The sequence below is a fragment of the Homalodisca vitripennis genome, chromosome X (assembly GCF_021130785.1).
Source record: "Homalodisca vitripennis isolate AUS2020 chromosome X, UT_GWSS_2.1, whole genome shotgun sequence".
Taxonomy (NCBI): domain Eukaryota; kingdom Metazoa; phylum Arthropoda; class Insecta; order Hemiptera; family Cicadellidae; genus Homalodisca; species Homalodisca vitripennis.
The window spans coordinates 113,612,300-113,639,006 of record NC_060215.1 but is presented as its reverse complement, the minus strand read 5'-3'; the positions used below and the strand labels follow the sequence as shown (position 1 = coordinate 113,639,006).

Here is a 26,707-nt window from a genome sequence, read left to right as displayed (position 1 = left end):
GGCCATTTTCCTTTCTCTAAAACGAAGAGATTTATAATTTCACGTAGTAAAACAAACAATGCTTTGGTTCGTGGGGAAATGTTTTATAGAAGTGACCTTATGAAGCCTCGGTCTATTTAATAAACCAGGGCTTAATATCTCCAGCATTGAACCAATGGTTCTGCCTGTAGGAATCCCAGTGAAAAAAGATAAAGTGACGAGTATTTCGAAATTGCTAGACTAAACACTATGGTAAGGAGTGGTCGAAAAAATGAAGAGCTAAAGTATTTCCAGCAGGTTTTTTTCATTCAAATGAAGTTACTCATGTATTAGAAAATGAGGAAGAAAATAATGAGCCAATGGACGAAATGAATGCAAGAGTTTGATGTGTACAGCCAAGAATTTTAACACATGGACTTTGATGGACTTAATTTTTTGTATGAAAATATTGTAAAAGTTTTGTATAACCTAGGTCTATTCTGTTTTATGGTCAGAATGTCTGAATTTATCTTCAATAGTTCTAATTGCCCAAGAATTTTTGTTTTAGATAAAATAATGAGATGTATAGGCATTCCTCTTGATTGTTGTAAGAAAAATGACCATTTCATTTTTTATTTTTAGCTTTTTTAAAATTCATTTTAAAAATGTCATTTCAATTTGACAAGTTTGTATAGACCGTGTTAACTTGTATTGTATAATAAAGTCATAAAAAATAATAAAATTGGCCTTTGTTCAGAAATTTCCTGTCCTATTAATGTACGCATTTATTTTCAATTCCAAAAGTGGCTAGTTGCTCTTACTTTGCCAAAACTAGCTAGTTGCGAAGCGGCCATTTCCAAAACTAGCTAATTAATAAAAACTGTTACAAAACTGGCTTGTTGCAAATTGAAATTGACAATATCTTGATTATATTACAATTTATTGACTAATAACTTGCATTTTTGAAATCTTTGGACACTTATCATCATTTTAAAGTATTCACATAATATAATATTGTACAGAGTATTAAAATATTAGTTTTTCTCATTTTGCCAAAAATTACATTTGACACAACTAGCCGGTTTTGGAATTGGACGACTCATATCAAGATAGATAGCTAGACAAGTTAAAATATTTTTCTCAATTAAGGAGTTAGTAGAAGTATCAAATTAATTACTTACTTTTTTCCAATAAATCTGCAGCATTTAACAAAAAGGTTGGCTGTATTTTAAATCAGCTAAATCATCAAATTTAAAAATTAACAGTTTGATTATGTTTAAAATTTAACATTATATTAAGCAACAAAACAGTAAAATGGTTTAACATTTTTACCCTCTTAGTAGCTACGTTTGTTCCTGAAATGACAGTAGATTTTGGTATTATTGTCCAGGTTCATTTGTAAGATACATACAATAAAACCTTATACCCTCAGTGTTACACATTGCTGTGTATGGGAATTGTTGCAGTGTATGAAACTACCAAAAGTTATAATTACTGTATTATTAAAACCTATGGTTTAAACAAAACCTTTTTATATATGGTTATATTTTATTTGCTACATTTTAATATAGACATAAAAATTAATAGATGAAATGCTTAGCGAGGTTTTGTCTATTATTAAGTTGGAAGCTAACATCGAATTTGATCAAAATCACATTTCCACACACACAAGCAACTGTGTAGGTCTATACTGAATAAATTAATTATCAATATGAAAACAAAACAATAAAACAGATTAAGAGAGTTTCTTGATTTGTTTCTAATTATTTAGCTTCTTGTTATCAATTTTGTTTGTAAAAAACTAAAAAACAATGCCAAAAAATAAGAGAATTTCTAAATTTTTAGTAACTTAACAAAATTCAAAAATGGTTGACAATTTGAAAGTTGTCAAACAGCAATTAATTGTAACAAATTATAATATAGTGATTGATGTAAAATATGTTACATTTTCTATACAACAATATTTAATTGCTTATGTTATGGTGTTGTTGCATATTTTGTGATGAAAGAAAAATTGTAACAGCTTTATACTACTGTATAAAAATAGCTTTAATATATTACCTATAACTCTAGTGAAAATAATTTACTAATCTATGGTAGAAGGTACTTCTTCATCACAAACTGAAGACTGTTAAGATAAACCAAAAATAAGGTGATCCATAAAATATTTCCAAATACAGACCCATCGGCTCCTCAGCCTTTCTCCAAACTTGTCTGCTTATTGAATTGATTATAATAAAGAGATACAGGAGTAAAAAAGTCACAGAAAGCTATAGGAAAATCCTCATCGATCAATCTAAATATAAATCTTCTCAAATTTAGGTGTACTATGACAAAACTTCATTAAATGCAAAGCAATCCTTCTTATTTAATGGCTTCTTCAAGCAAATTTAAAATTATTTTCTATTGTAAATAATAGAAGCATAGATAAAACTCAGCATATAATGATGTGTACTGCAGCATGTATGATAATGATGTCACCCAGCAGGGATCACTTCTGGCTAAGCACAGCAAAATCCGATGTGTCACTTAAATCTGGGCAATCTTATGGATGTCCAGGAGCAGCACATCACTAACTGCAAGTGTTGAGTTTCTGGGGTGCAAGGGTCATTCGATAGGTCTACTCTACTGCAGGACATGACTGTTGGCACACCACACAACCACATACCACAGGTGTGGTTTTATATGGTGGGGTTCGTTCCCTAAAGTATCAGAGGTTCTTGCTAGCCTCAAAAAGGGTGTTGTGCCATTCCTGCCTGCTTTGACTGGAGAGGCTAGTTCAGAGCTGGCCTCCCTTTCTTCCTGGTGGACATGACTCTGAGATTGGTGCCCTAATTCTTCCTCATGGATCCCGATAGGAGGCGGCCCCAACCCCCTAACTTTACCCATCCTCAATATCCTTTCACTCCGGAAGCAGCGCTAAGGTCCTTATAGGATTAAATGTATTTATAAGCTTATTGTCCTAAGAGATAAAAAAAAATGATAATGATGTACACTGTAGCATCTACGATAGTAATGTATCAATTCAGACATTACAATAAAGAAATTCATAAATCCTTGTTTTACGATCCTTCTGGTCCTTCCTAATATTTTTTAAATACTTTTAGATATTCTACAATAAAATCTCATTGGCTTTTTGGTGGTATTGTTTAACTCTTTTGAGATCAGAGCCAAAAAATGATTATGTATAAAAATTACATAACACCATTTCGGAGATATGCCCCAAAACTCCATAGGCCTATTAGCAAGCATTTGTAAAAATACATAACTGGAAGCCCAATAAAGATAAACAGCTATAATCCTTTCAAAAATTAACAAATCATGACACATATGCAAAAAACCTAAAAAATTTATTTTTTATTATATGCAAATTTTAGTTTGAAATCTGTATAGATAAAAGAAAGAAAAAAATAAATGACCTTCTTGTGTTTGTTCAGATGTATAGAATCAGCTACATGGAATTGAAGATCATTCTAAATTGCTCTTAACTACTATTTATGTTATGTACAAAAGTGAACAAAGTTACACTATGTACACTTTGTCAATGACAGGATGATTAATATTGTTGTTTGACATCTATTTATAAATATATTCAATGCAAACAAAGACAAAATTGCATTGCGTAGTTGTTGTAAGTGGTGAATTTAACTACCATACAATTTCAGTGATACATTCTCAATAGTGGAAAACTAAAAATACCAAACCAGCAATATAGCAACGGCCAGTCAGGAACAGAAAAGTATGTGCTGTCACTATATCATTGGCTGGTCCTCGATGCTATTCTACTTTAAGAGTGACATAATATCAGCTGATCCTAACACAGTTAAAAAGGCATATCTTTGCTTCTGAATCAACTGTGGATTTAAAATTAAATAGTAAAAACTAAACTTACAATTTGTAATGGTTCCTCCTAAAGGGTCTCCTTTGTAATCAAACTCAATATCCATGTACTTGCCCTAGAAAACAATACAAAGAGGGAAACTTAATTAATGCATCATCTTTGTTTCTTGAAATTATTGTAACTGGTAATTTTCCAGGAAATTGCTAAGTATAATCTATTAACTTATATGGCACCCATTTGAATCAACACATATTATTCTAAAACGAAAACAAAATATTATATTTATTCAACCAGTTTATATTACACATAGGAATAAAATACTGGGTCATTTTACTTTAAGTAAAAGTCAAAATGAGATTAAATAACATGATCACCTGCCTTTAGTTCTGTGTGACAAGTTAACTTTGAAAATGGATGGACAATATATAAAACATTGTCAATAGAGATAACCTTCAATATTTGATTACAAATGAGAATTTTATAAGTATTAAATACTCTGGAATAACAAATTACCATCAGTTTTCTTGTATGAAATTTTAAACAATCTTTAATCACATTTGATTAATTCATAAAAACATCAATTTATTAAATATTATTTTATAAACACATTTTTAATTACCTGCCCAACTTCACTACTGTTCTAAGTATAAATTTAATTTAATTTAAACAGGAATAATGAATAGAATTGATTCACACTAAAATAATCAGCAATCATTATGATATTCCATTCACATTGATAGAGATAGACAGATACAAAACATGGTTTTATGTGTCTAATAATATTAGACACATAATATACACATTAGACACATATGTGTCATATTATGTGCACACTGACAAAAAAGGTTGGTCTAATTCAACTGCACCTGAAAACAATTAAACTGAAAATAGTTATGCAATATACCTATTTATGTTGGCTGGTTTAGTACAAGTGCCAACAAACACTAATAAGCTGAACATTCACCTTCTGACAGTTCCTTATCTTTGTGATGTTACAACACGTTTCGTCAACACAGTGATATTATCAGGTATGTATAATGTTTTGTTATATTTAATATAAAAACACACAACACTATTACATAAAAACTTTTAAAAAGACACTACAATACAAAGAATCACTAAAATACGATTGCCACGTTTATTTGAAATCTGCTGTAAAGCATTCATGCAAACGTGTGGCCATAGCGATTTTTAGTCTTATAGTTTCTTTGTAATGTTTTTGTTATTTTTGTGTAATTTTTGTTCTTATTTTTATTTTAAAACATAACGAAATGCTAATGCATGGATGACTGATAATGTCACTATGTTGATGAACATGTTGTAATGATCCAAAGTAAGAAACCGTCAGAGGGTAATTTTACAATTTATGAACGTTAATAACATTCTAGTAATTGAAAACAAACTGTAAAGCATGCATATCAGTATTTTTGGCACAGGGCGCTTGTTCACACAACATGGTGTACTTGGCACTCAAAGACTTGAATTGGTATTGAAACACATAGAATATTCTAAACAGAGGCAGATTTAGTGTATGCAATATGGGTTTGCAACAGCGTCACAAAATAAAACGTGTAAAGAGTTGTTAATATTTGACATTACAAGCATTTTTAGCGGCAGAGTGTTTAAATTAAACAGATGAAAGTTTTGATACTCTTCACTATGGAAACAAATGAAAATCTTCCTGCTGTATCTCAGATTTCTGTCAGATATTGCTGAAAACATTGGTGTCCACAGAAGTACTAGATGCAAACTGTGAAATGTAATAAATACAAAATTAACAAAAGTAAAATATATAATGAATAAAATATATAATTTTATGAATAAATAATTGACAGGACTTTCATTGGATCGATTTTCCCTCATCAGTGCAGGAAGTAAATAAAGCAAAATCTACGACAATATTTCGGTATGCCCATTTATCAGGACTGTTATCTTGTACTCATAAAGAAATTAAGAATCCTCAGTTTCATAGCAATGAATATGTAAGCAAAAAGGAGTTAAGCACCATTAACAGCCAGGTTGTGTGTGATAGCAATGAAAGTTATGTGAGTACTCCATGATCAAGAAATCTTCAAGATGCTAAGAAACGGAGTAGAAGTAGAAACATAATTTATGGAATTAAATCTTACTTTGAGGGAGCTGTACGTCTACTTGGTATCTCTGTATAAGGAATATCACCTATAGTTAGTGACCCCAATCAAAATTCTAACCGTTGTTCCTGAAAGTTAGTTTAATTTAATTCGCTCAACAGAAAAGATTGAAAAATAGTTTGATCAAATGATAAAAATTACCTTCAATTTTAGGAAATTATGGGGTGAATAGATTGTTTTAAAAAACATTCATGTTCTAGTATGCAGTGGTGTATTCCATAACACAGGAAAATATCTAAACGACACGTTTTTGACGATGAAGAGGATTAAATGCTCACAAGGAAGCTGAATAGGCACACTCTCCTCTAGCTGTTGCTTCCCGGATCCAATCCAGCACCTGTTTAACCCTTTAACCGCTGTAGATGAATATACTTTCAAGCAGAGCAATTGCCACCATTGCTACCAATGAGTATTCTCACACCGCGCTATCGGCGCTCCAACAAAGTCACGTATGCTATCTTTCTACGCTAATCAGCTGTCTGCTGTGTGTTCTAACTCGCCAGGAGTCGAAGCTACATCTTACATGGTTGGGGGGGGGGGGTAGGTAGGAGGGAGAGGTGCGTGTTTTTGGGAGGAGAAGTGGAAAAAACTTGAGTGGGTGGAGCAGCAGCAATTTCTTTGTCATTAGAACTGTTGTTTTCGCCCCATTTACAAAATATAACCTACATATTTATATACAATATTTGTTCTATGCATAGTTATTATTATTTTAGTCACGGCAATGGATTACAATATTGACAATGATAGTGAAATTGACAGTATATTGGACATACCAAGTTCTGAATTGGGAATTTATGATGATCTTTCAGAAGACGATGCAGATGTAGATGATTTATTTATTAAATTATTTATTGATTTATTTGCTCAACGACACTTCCAAAGCTTTATCCCACCGACCAAAAAAAGTAAACCCAACGAGATATCTCTTTTGCAGCACAGGCGAGAGAAAACGAGATGTGAATCCGGCTAAATGTGTGAGATTGTGACGTCGCTTTATATGTTGTTCCATGTTTTTCAGAATACCATGAACTAAAATGTACTTCTAGGATTGTATTCTAAAATTGTCATATAGTAAAACAACTGTAAATAAACTGGCTTTTTTATATTCTGATAAAAATAGGCCAATAACCTTTCAATGATGTTTTAGGCGTGTAATTTAAAATGCACAACAAAATAATTAAGAAAAGAAAAAAGTTATATACAGTATATATAGTTATCACAGGTAAATGAAACAAACGTAAATCAGCTGTCACCACGCTATATGCAGGTTCGGCCAAGAAAAACTCAGTGGCACTGGCACGACCGGCTACTGCACAATCTACAGTGGTCAAAGGGTTAATCAATTGGTTGCTTAGAACGAGCTAGAATTAAGCATTAGATGCTAACCACTGGAGACTACTCACTCCAAACATTGATTAATATTGTGTACATTGTTTTGGCACGGGTTGTAAAATAGTAGGGATTGAAGTCTAAAATTCGTAAGAATCAATGGTATTTCAATATCACCCCCACTAACTACGATCCCAGAATTTAAAATCAGAATCGATCAATCATCAAAGAGGATGCAGACTATCAAGACGAATTAAACTACTACATATATTAAAAGAACAAAATGGAACTTACAAATCTTGAAGAGTTGTCATTTCTATAAGTTTTGGCATTTCCAAAAGCTGTAAAAATTGAAAAACATATTAGGTTTACATAAAGTGAAATCTAATTACATAAAACCTATACAGTACTACTATTCATAAATATTAGACTGACTGTGGATCAGTGACTGATAAATTTTGACCAACCTTTAGTTAACCCTCCATCTGTTAGATGACAAGTGACAAGTCGCTAAAAGACTTTCTACAATGTGATTAGTCACATTTAACTAGTCACTAGTCTATTTTGCTGTTATCTATTTAATCAAACTTTTTGCTATAGAAAATGAAACTTAAGTAGAACAAATATTGTACCAAATTAATCGGGATGTTTCACAAATTAATTTTATATATAGTTTATTGAATAATAATGCATAAGAAGCATGCACAGAAATTATAAAGTTGCAATAATAATGTTGGTTTGCCATGTCTGGTTGAGCACTTCAAAAGGACGTGAAAAAACGGGACTTTTTCTCTATACTTTTGCAGCAGGAATTTCGTTTAGGAATGAGTTTGGCTACATTACTGCGTTCAGAATTTCTTTCTCAACAAGTTCATCTGCTTCAAACACCTATTTTTTGGTAGATATTGCGAAGAAAACCTTTGACAGAACCATTGTTTGATACATTTATGTAATGTTAGACGACTATTTTCACTAGTCGCTAGTATTTTGTTGTTTCTCGTAATATTATTAGAGTTGTTTTAGTATCAAACTACATCAAAATTTTTCTTATGAAATTTGTCATCAAGCGGTATAGATATCTTCAAGGAATAAGTCAATTATAAGTGTTTATTTTGTGATCAAACCAAACTTTATAATTTCGAGAGGATGATAGCTGCCACATTGATGTACTGGCATTACTCATTGTGTATTGTAAACATTTATTTATGAATTCCAAGCTTGTATGTATAAACTATACCGTGAACAATGGTTTTAATTGTGATTCATTTATTGTACAATAATTTAGTGACATTCACAGGTCTTTAGGCTAAATTGTGATATAAAAATCGTTATATCTAGCCCTACACCTATATTACAAATACCGTTTATTTCATTATTGTTTTATTTATGTAACACTAGATAATGACTTATTATTATAATAAATTTACTTCATTTGAAGCATTTTCTGACAGAATATTGTGATTTTTACTACTTGTGTTTCTTGACACTTTAAAAAAATTTTTAGCATTTGCAACAAACATTGTTACATATAAAAAAACATATATACACAAAAATATATATTTATTTTCAGAAATTTTATGCTCTACAATAAAGAAAAGGTCTCAAAATATAATAAGTATACAGAAAATATCTAAAAATGCTAGAATGTGGATATATCATTTTTGTAAAAACACAACATTTTACTATTACCAAAAAAAATTAAACATTTTGTAGAAAGTGGAATTTTTGTGTTGTGTTACTTCAACAATAAACATTGAATGAAGGTGTGCGCACCTAGCGAAATAGTGCCTGCCATTATAGGGATTCAACTGCTAGATCCAGGGTTAAAGGTAAGCATTTTGAGTGAAATACATTTTATCAATAGGATTCTTCTTCACACATTAGAGAGCAAATCCAAATGAGAAACTTCACATATTATGTACAATACATGCATAAATATATAAAATCACAAGGTTTGAAAAAAATATTTGCTAAGCAAAAAAGCCATGTCTGGAATGTAAGTATCGTCAAATATAATTTCAGTAAACGTTTAGGCACTTACCATAGAGGCCAACTTTTTAAAACGATTTTATACATTGAATATTTAAATATGTTTGTTTTGAAGGCCTATTTCAAATAACAGGACTAAATTAATCATTAAGAGTTCAGAAAAATCGTATATAATTTTGGAATAGTTGTTAAACAACAATTTAAGAGGGTACACAGTTTTTATTTAGCATTTATTGCATTCAAGTGTATTTGCTTTTTATCTGTTGTTATTTAAAAAAATGATATATATTGAATAAAAATATGTCCTATTTTATTGACATGTTGGATTAAATTACTTTCTATTATTGTTTTATTTTTGACTTTTCAGCCAAGTTATTACTTATTGGGGTATCTAATCTTAGAATAAGTCCTACTTCATAGCAAATTATTCTGAAAAATTTAATGGTACCAATAACTCATAATCTAACCATCATAATATTACAATAAAATACATGTATACACCTCTTCTGTGTACAATACATAATAGTATTTGATTAGACAACAACAAAAATTTATACAGGTTTATCATCAAAGTGTACATCGAGCCATTCATATCTTAATAGTAAATAGTGTACCTTCAAGAAGAGGGGCAGACTGCAGCAGTCGCTCTCTGATAACGTCGTCAGCAGAGGAGGGTTACCGGAGTAACAGTGATGAAGTGAAGGACCATCCTGGCTGCCTCTGTTTTCCCGGACCCACTCTCTCCAGACACTACTACGCACTGGTCCTGGTTGCAATCCCTCAGCCAACGGTAAGCCGAACCGGCCACAGCAAATCTGTAAAAAACACCACACTAATTAATTTCTAAATATTTTCACTCCCATACATCTAGACCTATAAAAGTGTTTAACTACATTTAAGGACAACTGTAGAGGGCAATATAGTTATGTACATGAAATTCTCTTCAAAGTACGAGTTTGGTTTGCTAATTTGGATTGTTCACAGAATTGGTACACACATCTAGTCTCTGCATATTGTTTAAATTGGATTTGCGAGCCTTTTGGCTACATGGTTGAGATATTCAACTTTCTCTATTTTCACCACTTTTATATGGATCAACAAGATCATTCAGGTTTTTTTGCGTCGCCCTCTGACACTAGTGTAGTGTACCAGAAACCTAAAGAGTCCGAGTGGGCTCAAAGTCTTTCAGCTGCGGTTATCGTCATAGCAAGAGAAGATCCAAAATATTTGTACTGGCACAACGGCCTATGAGCTTCAAACCATGCATCAAAAGTTACCACATTACATTTAGTTTTAGCTTTCTATAGCTTCATAGCTGGCAATGCTTACAGTACTTGGAGATACTTTCAAAATCAATTACAAGCCCAGTAATAACTTCAATACAACATCCTATTTCATATATAGAGGTAAATCCTCTCTTCTGCGATGTTCCGTCAAAGCTCACTGTGATTTCAAGAACTGTATTGTCATCATTCAAGTCCCCATAGCACTTACGAACCCTTTTTGAGCTACAACGTGACTTATATCCGTAAGAATCTCTAATCACATATTTGTTGAAAAAAAATGGTATTGCTTCATGTTCATAGCAGCAAAACATTTTTAAATCTCTATGCTCTTTATCTTATCCACGGAAGAAAATGCTTTTACAGCTCTACGATTTACATCAAACACTGGCTGTTTGATTCCTTGGTTGATAGTCAATCCGATATCTGAAATAGATTTTTGTTCCTGTAACCTGAGCAAACTAAATTTAAAGTATGGGCGAAACCTTTAGTAACCACTAGCTTGACCTCTACATTGTTATGAAAACATTCTTTATTTTTGTTTTTTTTTCAATATTTACTTAAAGAACTATCGTACTAAGCAAAACCTGTAGGTTTAGAAGACCTACCTTGATCCTCACACTGTTTTTTTTTCATGACAACAAATCACTTACACTAGACCTAATTAAGCTATCTACACCACTACAAACATTTGTCACATCACTCTTCTCACTGGCTAGGGCCAGATATAGGTCTACATTTTCACTCCCCCTTCTGTCAGCTTTCTCTTTGTTTCTTTGAGATTGTCTTTTATTTGTCTTTACTTTCACAATTTAAAACTCTACTGCAATACTGAATAACTTCTATAATCGCAAAACTAGTCCAAACTAAGAACATTTGTAAAAAAACAAAACAATCAAGCTGACAAATGACATCAACATAATGTACATAAAAAAACTTAATTTGTTGTTTCTGCCTATTTCAAAGAGGAAAAAGAGGGTAAAGAGTGTAACATAACTATATACACATCGATATTGAGTAGTAAGTAGCAAAGTTCAATAATTATTACTGAATGTTCCATCAGAGGCATAACGGCTACAGTCTGCTTCTGGCTGACTGCCTCAAAAGTAGGTTCATAATCCGCTTCAAATATTTTTTTTTCACAACGATAAAAAGAGATATTATGCCATATGTTGTGTTTTTCTAATTCCTTATAAACAAACCATCAAACAAGAAAAAAATTTGTATTTCAATTTTTGTCAAAATTGGTCATTTTTCAGTAGGGAATCCCCTTAAATACGAGGATTGATCTACAACTATTCAATGGTTCATATTTTAAGATGTTTTTAGAAATATAGCATTATTAGTACCCTGAACTATAAAGTACTGTATCGTACACAACAAATGCAATTAAAATCATAATGGATAAACTAATAAGCTTCATCTTCAACTTCTATGGGTAATTTTCAATTTACCAAACATGAAATAATTGTTGATTATTCAAATGTAAATATATTATTAGTCTTCTCAACTGGATTTGAGGGTTAATAATTTTTTTAATAAGAGAGTTAGATATTATCACACTATGGAAATTTGTACTGAACTGTACGATATACAAATATAAAATTGGTATTTATCAACAACCCAAAATGTATAAATTAATTTTACTGTGTGTAGTTTAACTAAATGTTCCAGCAATACTGAATTTGATGAGACATATAATAATCAATCATCTTGTAATTAATGTGACTCACAGCAATAATAGACTAAATACAAAAAATGCAGCATATTTTTCAATATTTTAACATTCACCCTAGCAGAGCTAAAACATTGATTCCTGCTTGAGCCATACCAAACTTGTCCGAGAATATGTAATATAATAAGGAGTGGGTAGAAATGGGGAGGTTGAATGGTAGCCAAGCACCAGCAATAACATGGGGCTTGTACTGTGTTTAATAAGGCAAATAAGGCACCCCCTCCCTGCATACAACCGAGATGACGACAAACCCAGCTAACTTCTTTAAATTAGTACAATTCTTTGTTTGATCTACATTAAAACGATTTTTATTTCCCTTTCTTCAAGTTTCATGAGATTTTATTGTAGTTAAACATTTACAATAATGCAATTAACAAAGTCAATCAAATGTAAAGTAAAAAAAGAGAATATAAAGAATTTACAATAACTTAAAAGTGGTATAACAATTTTAAATACCTAAAACTAGTTAATAATATAAACACATAAATTTACATATCATTAAAATTTAAGTTAAGTTAAAAGTTAAGATTACGCATATTACAGGCTATGAACTCTTCTACAGAATAAACACATTTTCTTTTAACCATTTCCCTAAGACTACCTGACATTTTTTGTGGGTGCAGATCATGCTTTTCTGGGAGTTGGTTGAAAAGTTTAATTTTCATATAAATATGGCTGCTCTCTTGGTTTTTTTCTAGCCTAGCTGGTATTAAATCTAACAGATAGTTTTTTCTAGTGTAATATTGGTGTATTTCTTTTTCTAACTATCAAGTCACTAAGCACATCAGTTAGACAACAATAAATATATGATTTACAAAGCCAATATTTATAATTCCTTAAAAATAGGTCTACATGAATCTCTGGTTTATTTTTATGACTCTCGGTGCTTTTTTGCCACACAAATGCTTTCTTTGAACCTGTACTATTGCAGCAACATTACAGTGATTTTGAACTGAAGAACTAACGCTCCTTGATCATATTGTTTGATTTTTTTTTAATAAGAAGCACAATACCAATGTAATATACGAATACAAGACAATATTCTTTTATTCGCATTTTCTCTAAGAAATAAAATAGTATCAACAGGTAATAAGACTTCTTTACATTGTTATAAATAATGTTTTTCCTCATTTATTTTTTTTAAGTTCCAAGAACTCAATTGAGTATACCGGTTTTGCTCCACTAATTCAATTTTAAATTTTGTTTTAATTTAAGAGAATTCCTGTGAATACATGTCTTTGGTGCTTAAATATTTAACAGGTGTGTTCAAAGATTTTCAATTATTACAGTAAATTATGCATTGTTTCAATATAAATTGCATAGTAAGATATTATTATATTCAAGAATTTAAAAACTACATAAGATATTTTAATTCCTTCAAGATTATACTCGTTTTTTGAACACAAAAGATTATATAATGGCAAATTGTATAAGATTATTATTTTATTATTATTGTTTTATTTATTAAATAAAAGTATTTTCCATAACATATGAAAGCTAATCTTAAAGAACTATACCTTTATTTGGGAACAAAGTTTTGTGAGAACAAAAAAACACATTTTAAATAGAATATTTTTGTTTGTAAACAAAAGAAATATATTATAAGAACTGCTTCCAATATTGAACTGGAAAATAAACTATGCAATTGTTTTACCTGCAGTTCTATATCTTGTGTGAAAGAAATATTTTCATAACTAACATTTAGGATATCCGGTTCACACTATGTCAAATCATTGCTAACACAATTAAATTCTGAAAATATTTTAGCCCCACTAAGGAAAGCCATCTTCAGTGAACAATTCAATTCTGAATTTACTCTAATTTCTGGAACTTAATTTTGTACGTAATCTTACGATATGTTGTACACAGGAGAAACTTACATGTGAGTTGAGACATGTAGAAAGCATGATATCTTATGCTGAATTAGATTACAAGGAATAAGACTAAACAACCTTTTACCAGTGTTTTATACCAAACTATTAAGAAATTTGTTTAATACGACAAATTGGTGCATGTGCAAGTTCTCAAATATTGGGTAGAAAAAGAGCACACATTATAATTAAACTTACTTTAAAAATAACAAATCCAATACTCGAATTCAAACATAAAGGCCTAATGATGAAAGAGTAACTTTCAGTACTTATAATATTAAACAAGATTTGGACTAACAGCTATCACATGATTTTTCTTTCTCCTTCAAATATTAACAATTAATAATTTGATGTTACTAAAAAAAAATATTTTAAATCAATAACACAATTTTGTTATGATTTTAAATCTTACTTGCCACTTTTTAAGGATACATAAGATAACCTTAATATTCTTTTAATTCCGACTCAAAAACAAAATTGCTACATTTTACTATTAATGATATTTTGCTATAGAGGATAAAATATTTTACTTGCACCTCGATGTAATAGCATTTATACTTTAAAAACACCAACAAATTTATATTTGAAGTGGATTTTACGATGGTAAGATTCTACAAGAATGCCAGGAATCCTACCCTCACCTCCTCCATTTGTTTGACCCTTTCCTTACTAAGAATATTAAGGCAGGAAATAAGGATCACGGATTGTTAACAAAGCCTACAGACTCAGACTGCTGTTAACTTGTACAAACATGTACAGTACCTTTTAAAGTAGAATGTGAAGCCTGTAATGTACATAATTCTAATAATACCATTTAATGTCACTAAGTGAGCTGAGATAATTCCCACAGTACTTCATTTTATATCCCACCAAAAAACAAACATTAACAAATTAATAGTGAAAACATTAAAACAAATTGAACAAGACCTTTGAGTCTTGACCTCTGTCAAATATATTTATAAAACAATTAAGAAACATCCTTGCTCAATTATGACTCTACACCCTAATTTTCTGCACTTACTTATTTCTGAATTAAGTAAACAAAAGATGTAAAAAATAAAATAAAAGAATTACTTCTCAGATCTTGACTATTTCATTTGCTGGTTCAAACTTAAATCCAGTTAACCCAAACAGTTGTTACACTAGTAACGGTTTCTAATTTCAGGTAGTGGTTAATATGGCGCGGTATAGGGTCGGGTTATTATCAATATTACCAGCCAATGATGAGTAGTCCAGTTCCGGTAGTGGAATTATCAAATCCCATGTTGATCCAATGTGAGCCCAATTCATACAGTGATTTAGTTTAAATCCAAAGATGAAACTTAAGTCCATGTTTTAGTCTTTCTTCTATTATGTAACCAACAATTTGCTTCATGAAGATTGTCCACAACACAAAATAAAGAGGGGTTTTGCTAAATTTAATGCAACATGAACATAGATTTATAATTATTTTTATACCATTACTGAACAACATAATAATATGAGTGATTTGGATTTCTTTAAAACAATTATGCTGATATGAACACGGAGACACACTTAAATATGTTACATATATCCATTAAACACACAAAAATTGTACTAAAAATGTTGATAAATAAAAACAAGGGAGTATTTTGTAATTATGCATTAAAAATATAAGTGAATCACCAGTTTACAGTATTTTTGATTTGAAGGACACAAGAAAAACATATAAAACTAAAATGTTTTCACTGTTTCCAATCTCAGTATGGTTAAAAGGTAAAAGCAATTATTTAGTGTAATTTGTACAAAATTTTTCCAAAATAATATAAATCCAAACACATTTCTTACGCCATACAGGTTTATAAAATTTGCAACAGCCCCAGGGTACATTAACTAAGATATCAAGGAAGACGTTTTATATAAAATGACATTCATCTCATTTGAGAAAGATATAAAATAACAAAACCATGAAATATTGTGACGATTTATTTTTTTACATAAAATAAATATGGAGAAAAAATATACTTCATGTGTTTAGTGTGCTTGTGCGTGTGCGTGTTGTGTGTGTGTGTGTACACACGCATGCACGCACATGCAGACACACACACACACACACATATATATATATTATATATATACAGACAAATTATTTATTTAGACCAAAAACATGTTTGCAAAGTTCAATACAGCTTCATTTTTTATCTCTCTAATATCAAAGTGAACATACAATAACTATGCCAATCTGCTGAAATTTGGCATGTATACCAAGCCTGCAAATATTACTAGACTAGACCTGTTTACCTGTGTTCATCTTTTACGTAATTACCCATGTTTTGTAAAAAAAATCTAAAATTCTTAAAAAACTTCAGCTATTTTCAGTGATTAAAAAAAAGTACAGTCCTATTGGATACCCTTTGAAAACAACAACACAAACTGGATCTCTACAAAAGCTCTTGGTTAAAAAAAAATTAAATACTAAGTTTTAAGTAAGAATCAATTAAAATCATGGCACAGAACACAGATAATGTTATTTGAAACAACATTTGGTAATGTAAGTTTACCCACGTTACTTTTAGATTACTTTTCATTTTTTTTAACTTATATGATTTAAAATTGTGTTATATTAATTCTTATTTTAATATCAACTTCAAAAATACCTACACAATACTTTAATTTAACATTAAAACAACAAAGCATTTTTGTAAAAATAAGTAGAATTTACACCAATTACAATATCACAATTTTTAAATTCATCACACTGTTTAATATGTGTGTAATAAAATGGAAACACATCGTATTGATCAAAATACTAATGTGAACAATGTTTTATAATCTGAGAAAAATTGAATTGAAACCATGTCGGAGACTATATCAAGAGTTTGACTTGAAATAACGTTCGCCTCCATTAAAATCGTAAGTATTATAATGACATAATAGCTTCCAAGAACTTATTCATTATATTTTGTTTTTTAAACCCTTACATCGTGAGTTTTAACTCAAATTAATGTTTGGTGAAAAACAACAGTTTACCTAAAAAGAGGACTTACAATCATTAATACATTTTTGAAATATATGACCTATTTAAATAAAAACTGATATTTATAAAAATTATCTCTTTAGGATATGCTAAATACTGATTTGGTATGACAATTAAATTTAAATAATGGAAATGGTTTTTAATTCGAAACAGTTTTCCCATTTCACTTTAGGTCTCACATTGTACATTAAGAAGTTCCTACAAGATTCATATATATATAGAAGTCCAATTTCTTTTATAAGTCAAGTAAAAATTTGTTAGACATAATCAATACTTTTTTACTTCATAAAAAGGAACAAAAAATAGAAGAATTTGACTAAATTGGATCATGTATAACCCGAGCGACTAGCAGCAGTAGGGAGATGACGAGTGTTTCTCATAATGGTGGTTCCCAGTAGGATTATCCGAGCCACTAGGTAATCTGCGTATCTGGTCCAATAAAGGATGATTTATTGACCCATTTCCTATTGTATTCTACTGTTTAATTGCCTGTTTTTTCGTGTGTGTTATGGCACAAGTTACCTTACCATAAGTTAGTTAATGGTCCCTATTCTATTGAAGCATTTACTCTTAACGAGTTCATTGCACATTTATAGAGATGTTAAAATATGTTAGAATTGCAATAAATGGACTGTGTGGATTAGTTTTATTTTACTTTCCAACCAATTAACCATCCTATACAAGAGAGATTGTACAAAAATACTTTTATAGACTTATTAGAGTTTATGAAAATAATTAAATAGAGTTCAGAATATGTTTCAGTTTGCAGTGTTATTCAATCATACGCAGAATATCTCAATCACAAAGCTATAAACAAGTTTTAAACAGATTAAATAAAAACTATATGAGCAACATTGAATAGTAATAAATCATTAATCTTTAAAACTCAGCAAAGTGGCTAGTTTATCTTTGAAGTAAATCACAAAATAAAATAAAACAAAATTTAAGCAATCAAATAGCGGACAATAAAAAGAACCAATAAATAACAACAATAATCTAAACTCAATATTGATATGTCATTTTCTCATTAAGATCACTATATTTATTTTAATTAGATTAAAAAATGAAGTGGTATATACTATTTGTTGTATCAAATTAAAACTGCAAAAGTTATCTCAAATACAAGTAATGAAATAATAGTTAAAATGAAGAGAGAACCTGCCCCATATTGAAATGATTTCGTAAATGGGGGTGGGGGGGGGGGGGGGTGGGGGGGGGGGGGGGTGGGGGGGGGGGGGGGTGGGGGGGGGGGGGGGTGGGGGGGGGGGGGGGTGGGGGGGGGGGGGACAATACAAAAAACTGAATAAACGGCAGATCTCAATGTGGGCCATCACAGTAAATCTGTTCTAAATCTAATATTTATTATTAGATTTAAATAAGTTTGATGTCATTAGATTTGTGACAAAATCCTTTAAAAACTGTCATTCTTGTAATTCTGTAATTCTTGAGAAAAATTGTAGGCTCTTAAGATACTCAAACTTTAAAAGTTTTAATGGCCGCCATTTTTAAAATACTAAATATAATTTCATGATATATATATATATATATATACAGGGTGAGTTTTTTAAAGTGATCCAATAGCTAACTTTTTAACCCATTCGTGACTGAATAAATTACTTTTATTTTTGGACCACAGGACTGGATATTTTCCATGCTTTCGTGTAAGAACAGGTGCACTTTGCATAACACTTACTGTATAACATGCTATGAATATTATAAAATTTACCTTAGTTATTCCTTGTTATTATATGAACACAAAATGTTAGTTTTTTAAAATATACATATATTTACACTATTTACAAATTTTTATTGTACTTCTTTAGAAGTTGGTTTGAGTGTGAAACACCTCAAAACATGTTTCCAGATGAAGTGGAACATGACACTTTTTACACTGGTACACTGTTTCACTTCTTTTCTCCTGTGAGGCACAAACTTTAACATTTTCTTGAGGGCCTGGCTTTGGTGGTTGGAGGTATCTTTTCAATAAAATGCCCCCAAAACTTTCCTTGAAGGCGCAGTGGGGATTCCCCACAAGCGGGAGGTCTACCAGCAGTTGATCTGGGAGGTAGCTGCACATTCTGCAGTATTTCTCTGCCAAATTTGTTCTGAATGTTGAGATTGATTGTTTTTTCCCAGTCATTATATTATGCACTGTTAGACAATTATATATAGCAACATCAAAGAGATAGAAAAAAATCTTTTTGTATCCTTTTACGGTTCTTCGCATCACTGGGAAGGAGGACAATCTCTGATCTTGTTTATCAACCCCACACATTGATTGGTTATAATCAACCACAACATTTGGTTTGAGAGTTGATTTTGGGTTAGGCCTACAGTACCAGAACTGTACCAGTTGTCCATGAACAGTACACGCCCTTGATCCAAAAGATCTGAACATAAGTCCAAGACAACTTGTTCACTGACTGAGAACTCTTGACTAAGCCTAGCAGTAGTTTCTTTCCCCGTATAGATTTTAAAATTATAACAGTACCCAGATTTTGAATCACATACTTTATAGATTTTTATCCCAAACCTGGCTCTTTTTGATGGGTTGAATTGTATCCAAGAAAGCCTTCCCCGAAACATCATCAAACTCTCATCAATACAAATATGTCTATCAGGGGTGAAAATCTTTTTGAAAACTAGTAAGAGATAATCAACTATGGGCCTGATTTTTCTCAATTTGTCTGTCGGGTTTTAGAGACGATGAAAAATGGAGATACCTTGAAATCAATTTGAACCGGTCCCTTGCCATGGTTTCACCAAATATGGGCATACACTTTACTCTTCTAAGTGGACCAATAGTCACTAATTGTAGACTTTGGATTCTGGGCTAATAAGATAACTAAGGCAAAATATGCCTTTAGTTCATTTACAGAAATGTATTTCCATTTAGACACTCTGTTATTGTCTCCCTCTCCCAATCCTAGGCTATCACTGGCATATTTGTTCGTTTCATTACATACCTGAGCCCAAAAGGTTTCGTCACAGAAGTAATTGAACACATCTGATTCAGTGCAGTTTTCTCCTAAAAGCCTCGAAATGATAGGATTTATTCCATGATTGCCGGTAAAAACGCATTTTACTAACAGTATTTGGTCCAACACTCCACGCAAAATCACAAGGCCTGGCCGGTGGGTTTTCGTCACTTTCATTATCACTGCTGTCATCGTTTGTACCATCATACATTTCATTATTTTCATGTATTATGTCATCTTGTTCACTGTCACTTTCCTCATCACCACTTTCATCTAAAACATTAGCAACGTAAGCCGCAAAATCATCCGAATTTACAAACACATCATTCCGGTCGCGAGACGCCATCTTGACTGTCTACAAACGAAAGAAAGCTGTTTTGCCAAGATGATTTGAGGCAATATCAGATGTTTTTCAGCAACGAAGAAGAAGAAAAGCGTAGACAAAAATATTGAGAACAAAATATGCAGCAAATGTGAATGCCTCTGCGATCTATCGGCAATATATTCAACTACGTCGATGTCGTGTCTAGCGGACGGGCGCTGCCCGTCTTTAGTCATTGGGGGCCGCGCAAAGTGAAGGACGGAAACTGCCCGTCCAACGTCTTGAATGGGTTAATTACACGACTTAGCACCACACTTTAAATTTGGAACTTGCTCAATTTTAAGTTTCACTCAGGGATACACTTTCAAATTTTTTGAAGATGGCCGCCATTTTCCAATATGGCGGTCAACTTTAAAATCTCTTATGGAACACCCTGTATTTTATGTTGTTTTTAGATTCTACTCAACAAAATAATACATTTTTGCTTTTGAGAGTTTTTCAATATCTCTAATGGTTCAGGAGCTACGTGGACTGGAAGTTTTCATAATTTTTGCCAATATGGCGGCCAACTTTAAAATATTTTATGGAACACCCTGTATTTTATGTTGTTTTTATATTCTACACTACAAAATAAGACATTTTTGCATTTTAGAGTTTTTCTATATCTCTAATGGTTCAGGAGCTACGTGGACTGCAAGTTTTCGGATTTTTTCGGACTGATGATAAAAACTTGCAGTCCACGTAGCTCCTGAACCATTAGAGATATAGAAAAACTCTAAAATGCAAAAATGTCTTATTTTGTAGTGTAGAATATAAAAACAACATAAAATACAGGGTGTTCCATAAAATATTTTAAAGTTGGCCGCCATATTGGCAAAAATTATGAAAACTTCCAGTCCACGTAGCTCCTGAACCATTAGAGATATTGAAAAACTCTCAAAAGCAAAAATGTATTATTTTGTTGAGTAGAATCTAAAAAACAACATAAAATACAGGGTGTTCCATAAGAGATTTTAAAGTTGACCGCCATATTGGAAAATGGCGGCCATCTTCAAAAAATTTGAAAGTGTATCCCTGAGTGAAACTTAAAATTGAGCAAGTTCCAAATTTAAAGTGTGGTGCTAAGTCGTGTAATTAAAAAGTTAGCTATTGGATCACTTTAAAAAACTCACCCTGTATATATATATATATATATATATATATACAGGGTGTAACTGAAATACACCGACAAACTTCAGGAGGTTGTTCCTGAGGTCAAAACGAACCAAAAAGTTCCTATAAATGTATGTCCTAAAATGCATTGTTTTCCGTCTGTCCGTCTGTTTGTGTTTATTACATTAGATTTTTTTTTCTAAACAACCATTAAAGGTACAAAGTTAAACTTTTCAACATATGCTAATCTAGTAAAGATTGTCAATTTTAAAAAAAATTTAAAATTTTTACTCAACAAAATTCAAAATGGCGGCTAGTTAAAATCTTTGATGGTGAATTTCTCAAAAACTACTTCCTGTATAAAAAATTTACTAGAATATAAAAAAAATATAAATTTATTTATAAAACGAACGGTACCTCATTTTTTGAAATCGCTCAAGAAATAAAAAAGTTATAGCATTTTTCTTAACCTAGTAACATATCACATTTACAAGTTTTTTTTCTTGTTTCAAAAGTTAATGTAAGTATTTAGGCAGTATAAAAATAAAACGATATTTTGGGTTAAAAAACTTTAAACATGATAATTAGTATTAAATTTTAAAAACGACATTGTAACAAGCAATCTACATGACTCAACTTTCATGGTTTAAACAGCTGAATATGTTTTCATGTTGAGACACAGCTGATTAGAACAACAATGAATTCAGATAAGTAAGTCATTTCCTTGTTTATTTTTGACAAGATATGATCTGTTACTTTCACTTGTAGAAACATTATTAGTCGATAGTGCTCTTATTCTATTGAAGATGGCAGGTTACCCATTTAGCCATCAAGCTGACATGATATTTATGTATGGAAAAGCTAACGGTAATAGTCGCCTAGCATCCCGCCTGTATTACGAATCATTTCCAAATCGACAACAACCTACTCATCCAACATTTGCTGCTGTTTTCAACCGACTTCATGAGACTGGCACTTTGTTATCTTCTACTGCAGACCGAGGTGTACAGAGACAGCGTAGAACTCCTGATTTGGAAGAAAACATCTTACAGCGAGTAGAGGAAGATCCAGGCGTAAGTACTAGGCAGTTAGGAGCAATACTCAACGTAGACCACATGACAGTATGGCGAGTTCTACATGAGCAGATGTTATATCCGTACCATTATCAGCGTGTACAAGCCCTTGGTCCAGCTGACTTTCCATTACGTTTACAGTTTTGCCAATGGTTTTATCAGCAAGCTAACAACCCTAGTTTTACATCATTAGTTGTGTATACAGATGAAGCTTGTTTTAATCGAGATGGAATAACCAACTACCACAATATGCATCAATGGGCTGATGAAAACCCACAAGCCATTCATGAAGGGAGACATCAACAGCAGTTTAAAATAAATGTTTGGGCAGGCATCATTGGAGACTGTTTATTAGGTCCTTTTGTATTACCTGACATACTAAATGGTGAAAACTACAGACATTTCTTACAACACGAATTGCCTGAAATTTTAGATGATGTTCCCTTGGGTGTGAGAGAGCACTGTTGGTTCATGCATGATGGAGCTCCCGCGCATTTCAGACTAGATGTCAGGCAATTTCTGGACCAAACTTATGGGGAAAGATGGATAGGCAGAGGGGGACCCGTATCATGGCCGCCTCGGTCGCCAGATCTAAATCCAATCGATTTCTTCCTTTGGGGCCATTTGAAAACTCTAGTTTATGAAAGACCAGTTAATACCAGGGATGACCTTTTACAGCGTATCACTGCAGCCTGTAACACTGTAAGGAATACACCAGGAATACTTAAAAGAACTCGGCAATCAATGACCAGACGTGTTAATGCATGCATCGCATCAAATGGAAGGCATATTGAACATTTGTTGTAAAGTGATCCCTAATATATTGAAATAAATGTTGCTCTGTTAAGTTATTCCGTATTTCTTAATAATGACAGCTTAAAACTCTTTTGTTTAATGTGAGATATTTTTGTTTAATGTGAGATATTTTTGTTGAATGTTCTAAACAATTGTAGGCTACTGTAGTTTTTTGAAACAAGAAAAAACTTGTAAATGTGATATGTTACTAGGTTAAGAAAAATGCCATAACTTTTTTATTTCTTGAGCGATTTCAAAAAATGAGGTACCGTTCGTTTTATAAATTTATTTTTTTTATATTCTAGTAAATTTTTTATACAGGAAGTAAAGTCAAAGTCAAAGTCAAATATCTTTATTACATGAACATTAAGTACAGTAATTTTTGTCAAGTTTTACAATAGAATATAAAGTAAGATATACATATACATATAGAGAGAGAGTTTATACAGCTTCCTTGAACTCTTCTATGTTGTAGATTCTCTTCTTAAGAAGGAAATTTTTGAGTGGTTCCTTTAGTGCATTTCCAGTTAGACTTTGTAAGTTCTCCGGTAGTAGATTTCTAAATTTTCTTCCTGCATAGGATGGTTTTTTCTCAAAAAGTGCTGTTCTATGCTGAGGCAGTATATATCTAGAGGCGTGGCGGGTAGGGTAGTTGTGGACATCTCCAAGGGTTTGCAGATTGAGTCGGGAAACATGTATGATAGATTCATAAATATAAAGAGCTGGTACAGTGAGTATCCCCAGAGTTTGGAATGCTTCTCTGCAGCTTTGTTGAGGCTCAAGATTGGCAAGGGATCTAATTGCTCTTTTTTGCAGTATCAGAATCTTATTCAGATTTCCATTAGAAGTACCCCCAGATGATTAGGCCATATCTTATATGAGACTCAACAAGCGCATAGTACGCAGCCTTAGCTGCTGCTTGAGTACAAACTGTTTTTATACGTTTCATAACGTAAAATTCCAGTGCATATCTTGTTGGAGATAGTGTTTTACATGTTCAGTCCACGAAAGTCCACTGTCAAGTGTTAAGCCCAGAAATTTGACTTGATTGAGGACAGTTATATCTGGGACATCTGCAGGTATTCCTTTTTTCTTGCTAAAGTGCACTTGTGTTGTCTTTTCAGTATTTAATGCCAGGTCATTTGATACACTATACTTAACAGCTCCTTGTAAAGCTGTTAGTGAGTTAGTGGATAGTTCTTCCGTAGAGTCATTTTTAACAAGGAGTGTAGTGTCATCTGCATACATTATACAGTCAGTACTATAGTTTTCAATAAAAGCTGGGAAGTCATTGGTGAATAGTATAAAAAGTATGGGGCCGAGCACGGATCCTTGAGGGACTCCTCTTGTTAGTGGTTTTTGAGTTGATATATATGAGCTAGTAAGGCCAGATTTGGTATCCTGTACCTCCACAACTTTGAGATCTTCCTTGTAAGTAGCTTATGAACCACATGTTCTCTTTACCTCTTATACCAAGAGTTTTGAGCTTTTCGGAAATAAGATCATGTCCCAGGCAGTCGAAGGCCTTGCTGTAGTCAATGAAAAGAGCTGTTACATACTTTTCTTCATCAATACTGTCAATAATTGATTCAACCAGGCTTATGATTGCAGAAATTGTAGATTTGTGCCCTTTTGAAATCCATGCTGGTTATCTGCTATTAAATTATGGTGTTTAAGGTAAACCATCAGCCTGTTCAGCACAAGTTTCTCTATAACTTTTGAGAAAGTCGATATCAGTGAGATGGGCCTATAGTTTTGGGGCTCTGATTTTAGTCCTTTTTTGTGCTTTGCATAGACTTTAGAAACTTTGAGCTTTGTAGGGAAGTGGCCTTGGGCAAAAGACTTGTTGACTATGGCTGCGAGAGGATGGGAGATTTCTTGCGCACAGTATTTAACAATTTTTGAAGAGTATTCATCTAAACCACTGGATGATTTATTTTTAAGATTCTGAATTACCTTTTGTACTTCTATCCAGGTTGTAGGTGTTAGTTTAAATGATTGTATCGGAGGAGTGTGTAGTGAGATTCTGGTCCTCATCTATTCTGTCAGTTTGGTAGTAAAATTATTTTGTTCTATTGTGATATCTGCTATTTGGGTGAAATAGGTGTTGAGGTTTTCAGCTACTTCCACTGGGTCATCTATAGTTATATTGTTAATGTTAAGCTTAGGGCATGTTTGACTAGTCTTATTGCTAAGTCTCTCACTATTTATAAACACTCCATAGTGCTTTTGTTGTGTTGTCAGAGTTTTGTATATATTGAAGGTTAACTTGTTGACGCAGCAATTTTAGCTTTTGGTCATAAAATTTCTTTCTATTCACCATTTCTTCTTTGTCTCTAGTGTTTCCTGTTGTTTCATAAATATTAAGAGCTCGTATATAGGAGGCTTTCATCTCTGCACACTCTGAGTCGTAGTAATGTGATGGCTTACTGCCAACTCTGGTTTTGCTTTTCCTCTTTGGACAGGCGATGTCTAGGGCAATGCTGAGTATCTCGTTGAAGTTGTTGTAGGCTGTTTCTGCGTCTTCAGCATTGTTGACAATGTCCCAGTTCTTAATGGATAGTAAAGATTTGAGATTTTCCAGATTTTGTTTGCCTAGTTTGCGCTTAAGACTGATGGATGTATTTTTGTCATGAATAAAGTCCACACTACAAAAGCTGGCCTGTATGATCAGAGAGACCAGTTTGTAAGATGGTTGCAGCAACTTTTTCTTCTGAGATACTAGTACATATGCAGTCTATAGAGGTGTTTGTTTCAGCTGTGACACGAGTTGCAGGGAGTGCAAGTCTTCTCATATTTTGCATGGTCAGTTCATCATTAAACATTACACTGCCAGGATTGTTACTTCTAAGACTGTCAATATTTATGTCACCCATTAGTAAGAACAATTTGTTATGAGCTTGGTTATGGTCTAGAATGTTAGATAAGGCGTCCAGGCTATTTCTTATGTTTCCCGCTGGGGGTCGGTATACTCCTAAAACATAGATTTGCTTCCCATTAGCATGATACGTATCAGTGCTGCCTCAAAGAGGAGTTCCTCACAGAAGTTATTTATTTCAATAGCCTCTGTGTTACTTGTAAGATTTGTCTTTACAGTAAATAGCTGTACCCCCTAGTCTATGCTGAGTTCTGCTAAATTCGGATATAAGAGTATAAACCATGTAATTTTGTATTAAGGATTTCATTTTGGCAAAGACCATGCTCAGTTAGAACTACAATGCTGGGGGATGTCT

General features: G+C 32.3%; 1 protein-coding gene across 1 annotated transcript in view; it reads right to left on the bottom strand.

Moving 5' to 3' along the window:
- LOC124369572 (unconventional myosin-Ib-like) overlaps positions 1-26,707 on the bottom strand; it is a 94,791-nt gene that overhangs the window by 67,360 nt on the left and 724 nt on the right. The window contains 5 exon segments of the mRNA XM_046827600.1: positions 3,745-3,914; positions 7,573-7,619; positions 9,882-9,933; positions 9,935-10,099; positions 25,795-26,025. Of these exon segments, the coding sequence (XP_046683556.1) occupies positions 3,745-3,914; positions 7,573-7,619; positions 9,882-9,933; positions 9,935-10,099; positions 25,795-26,025 (665 nt within the window).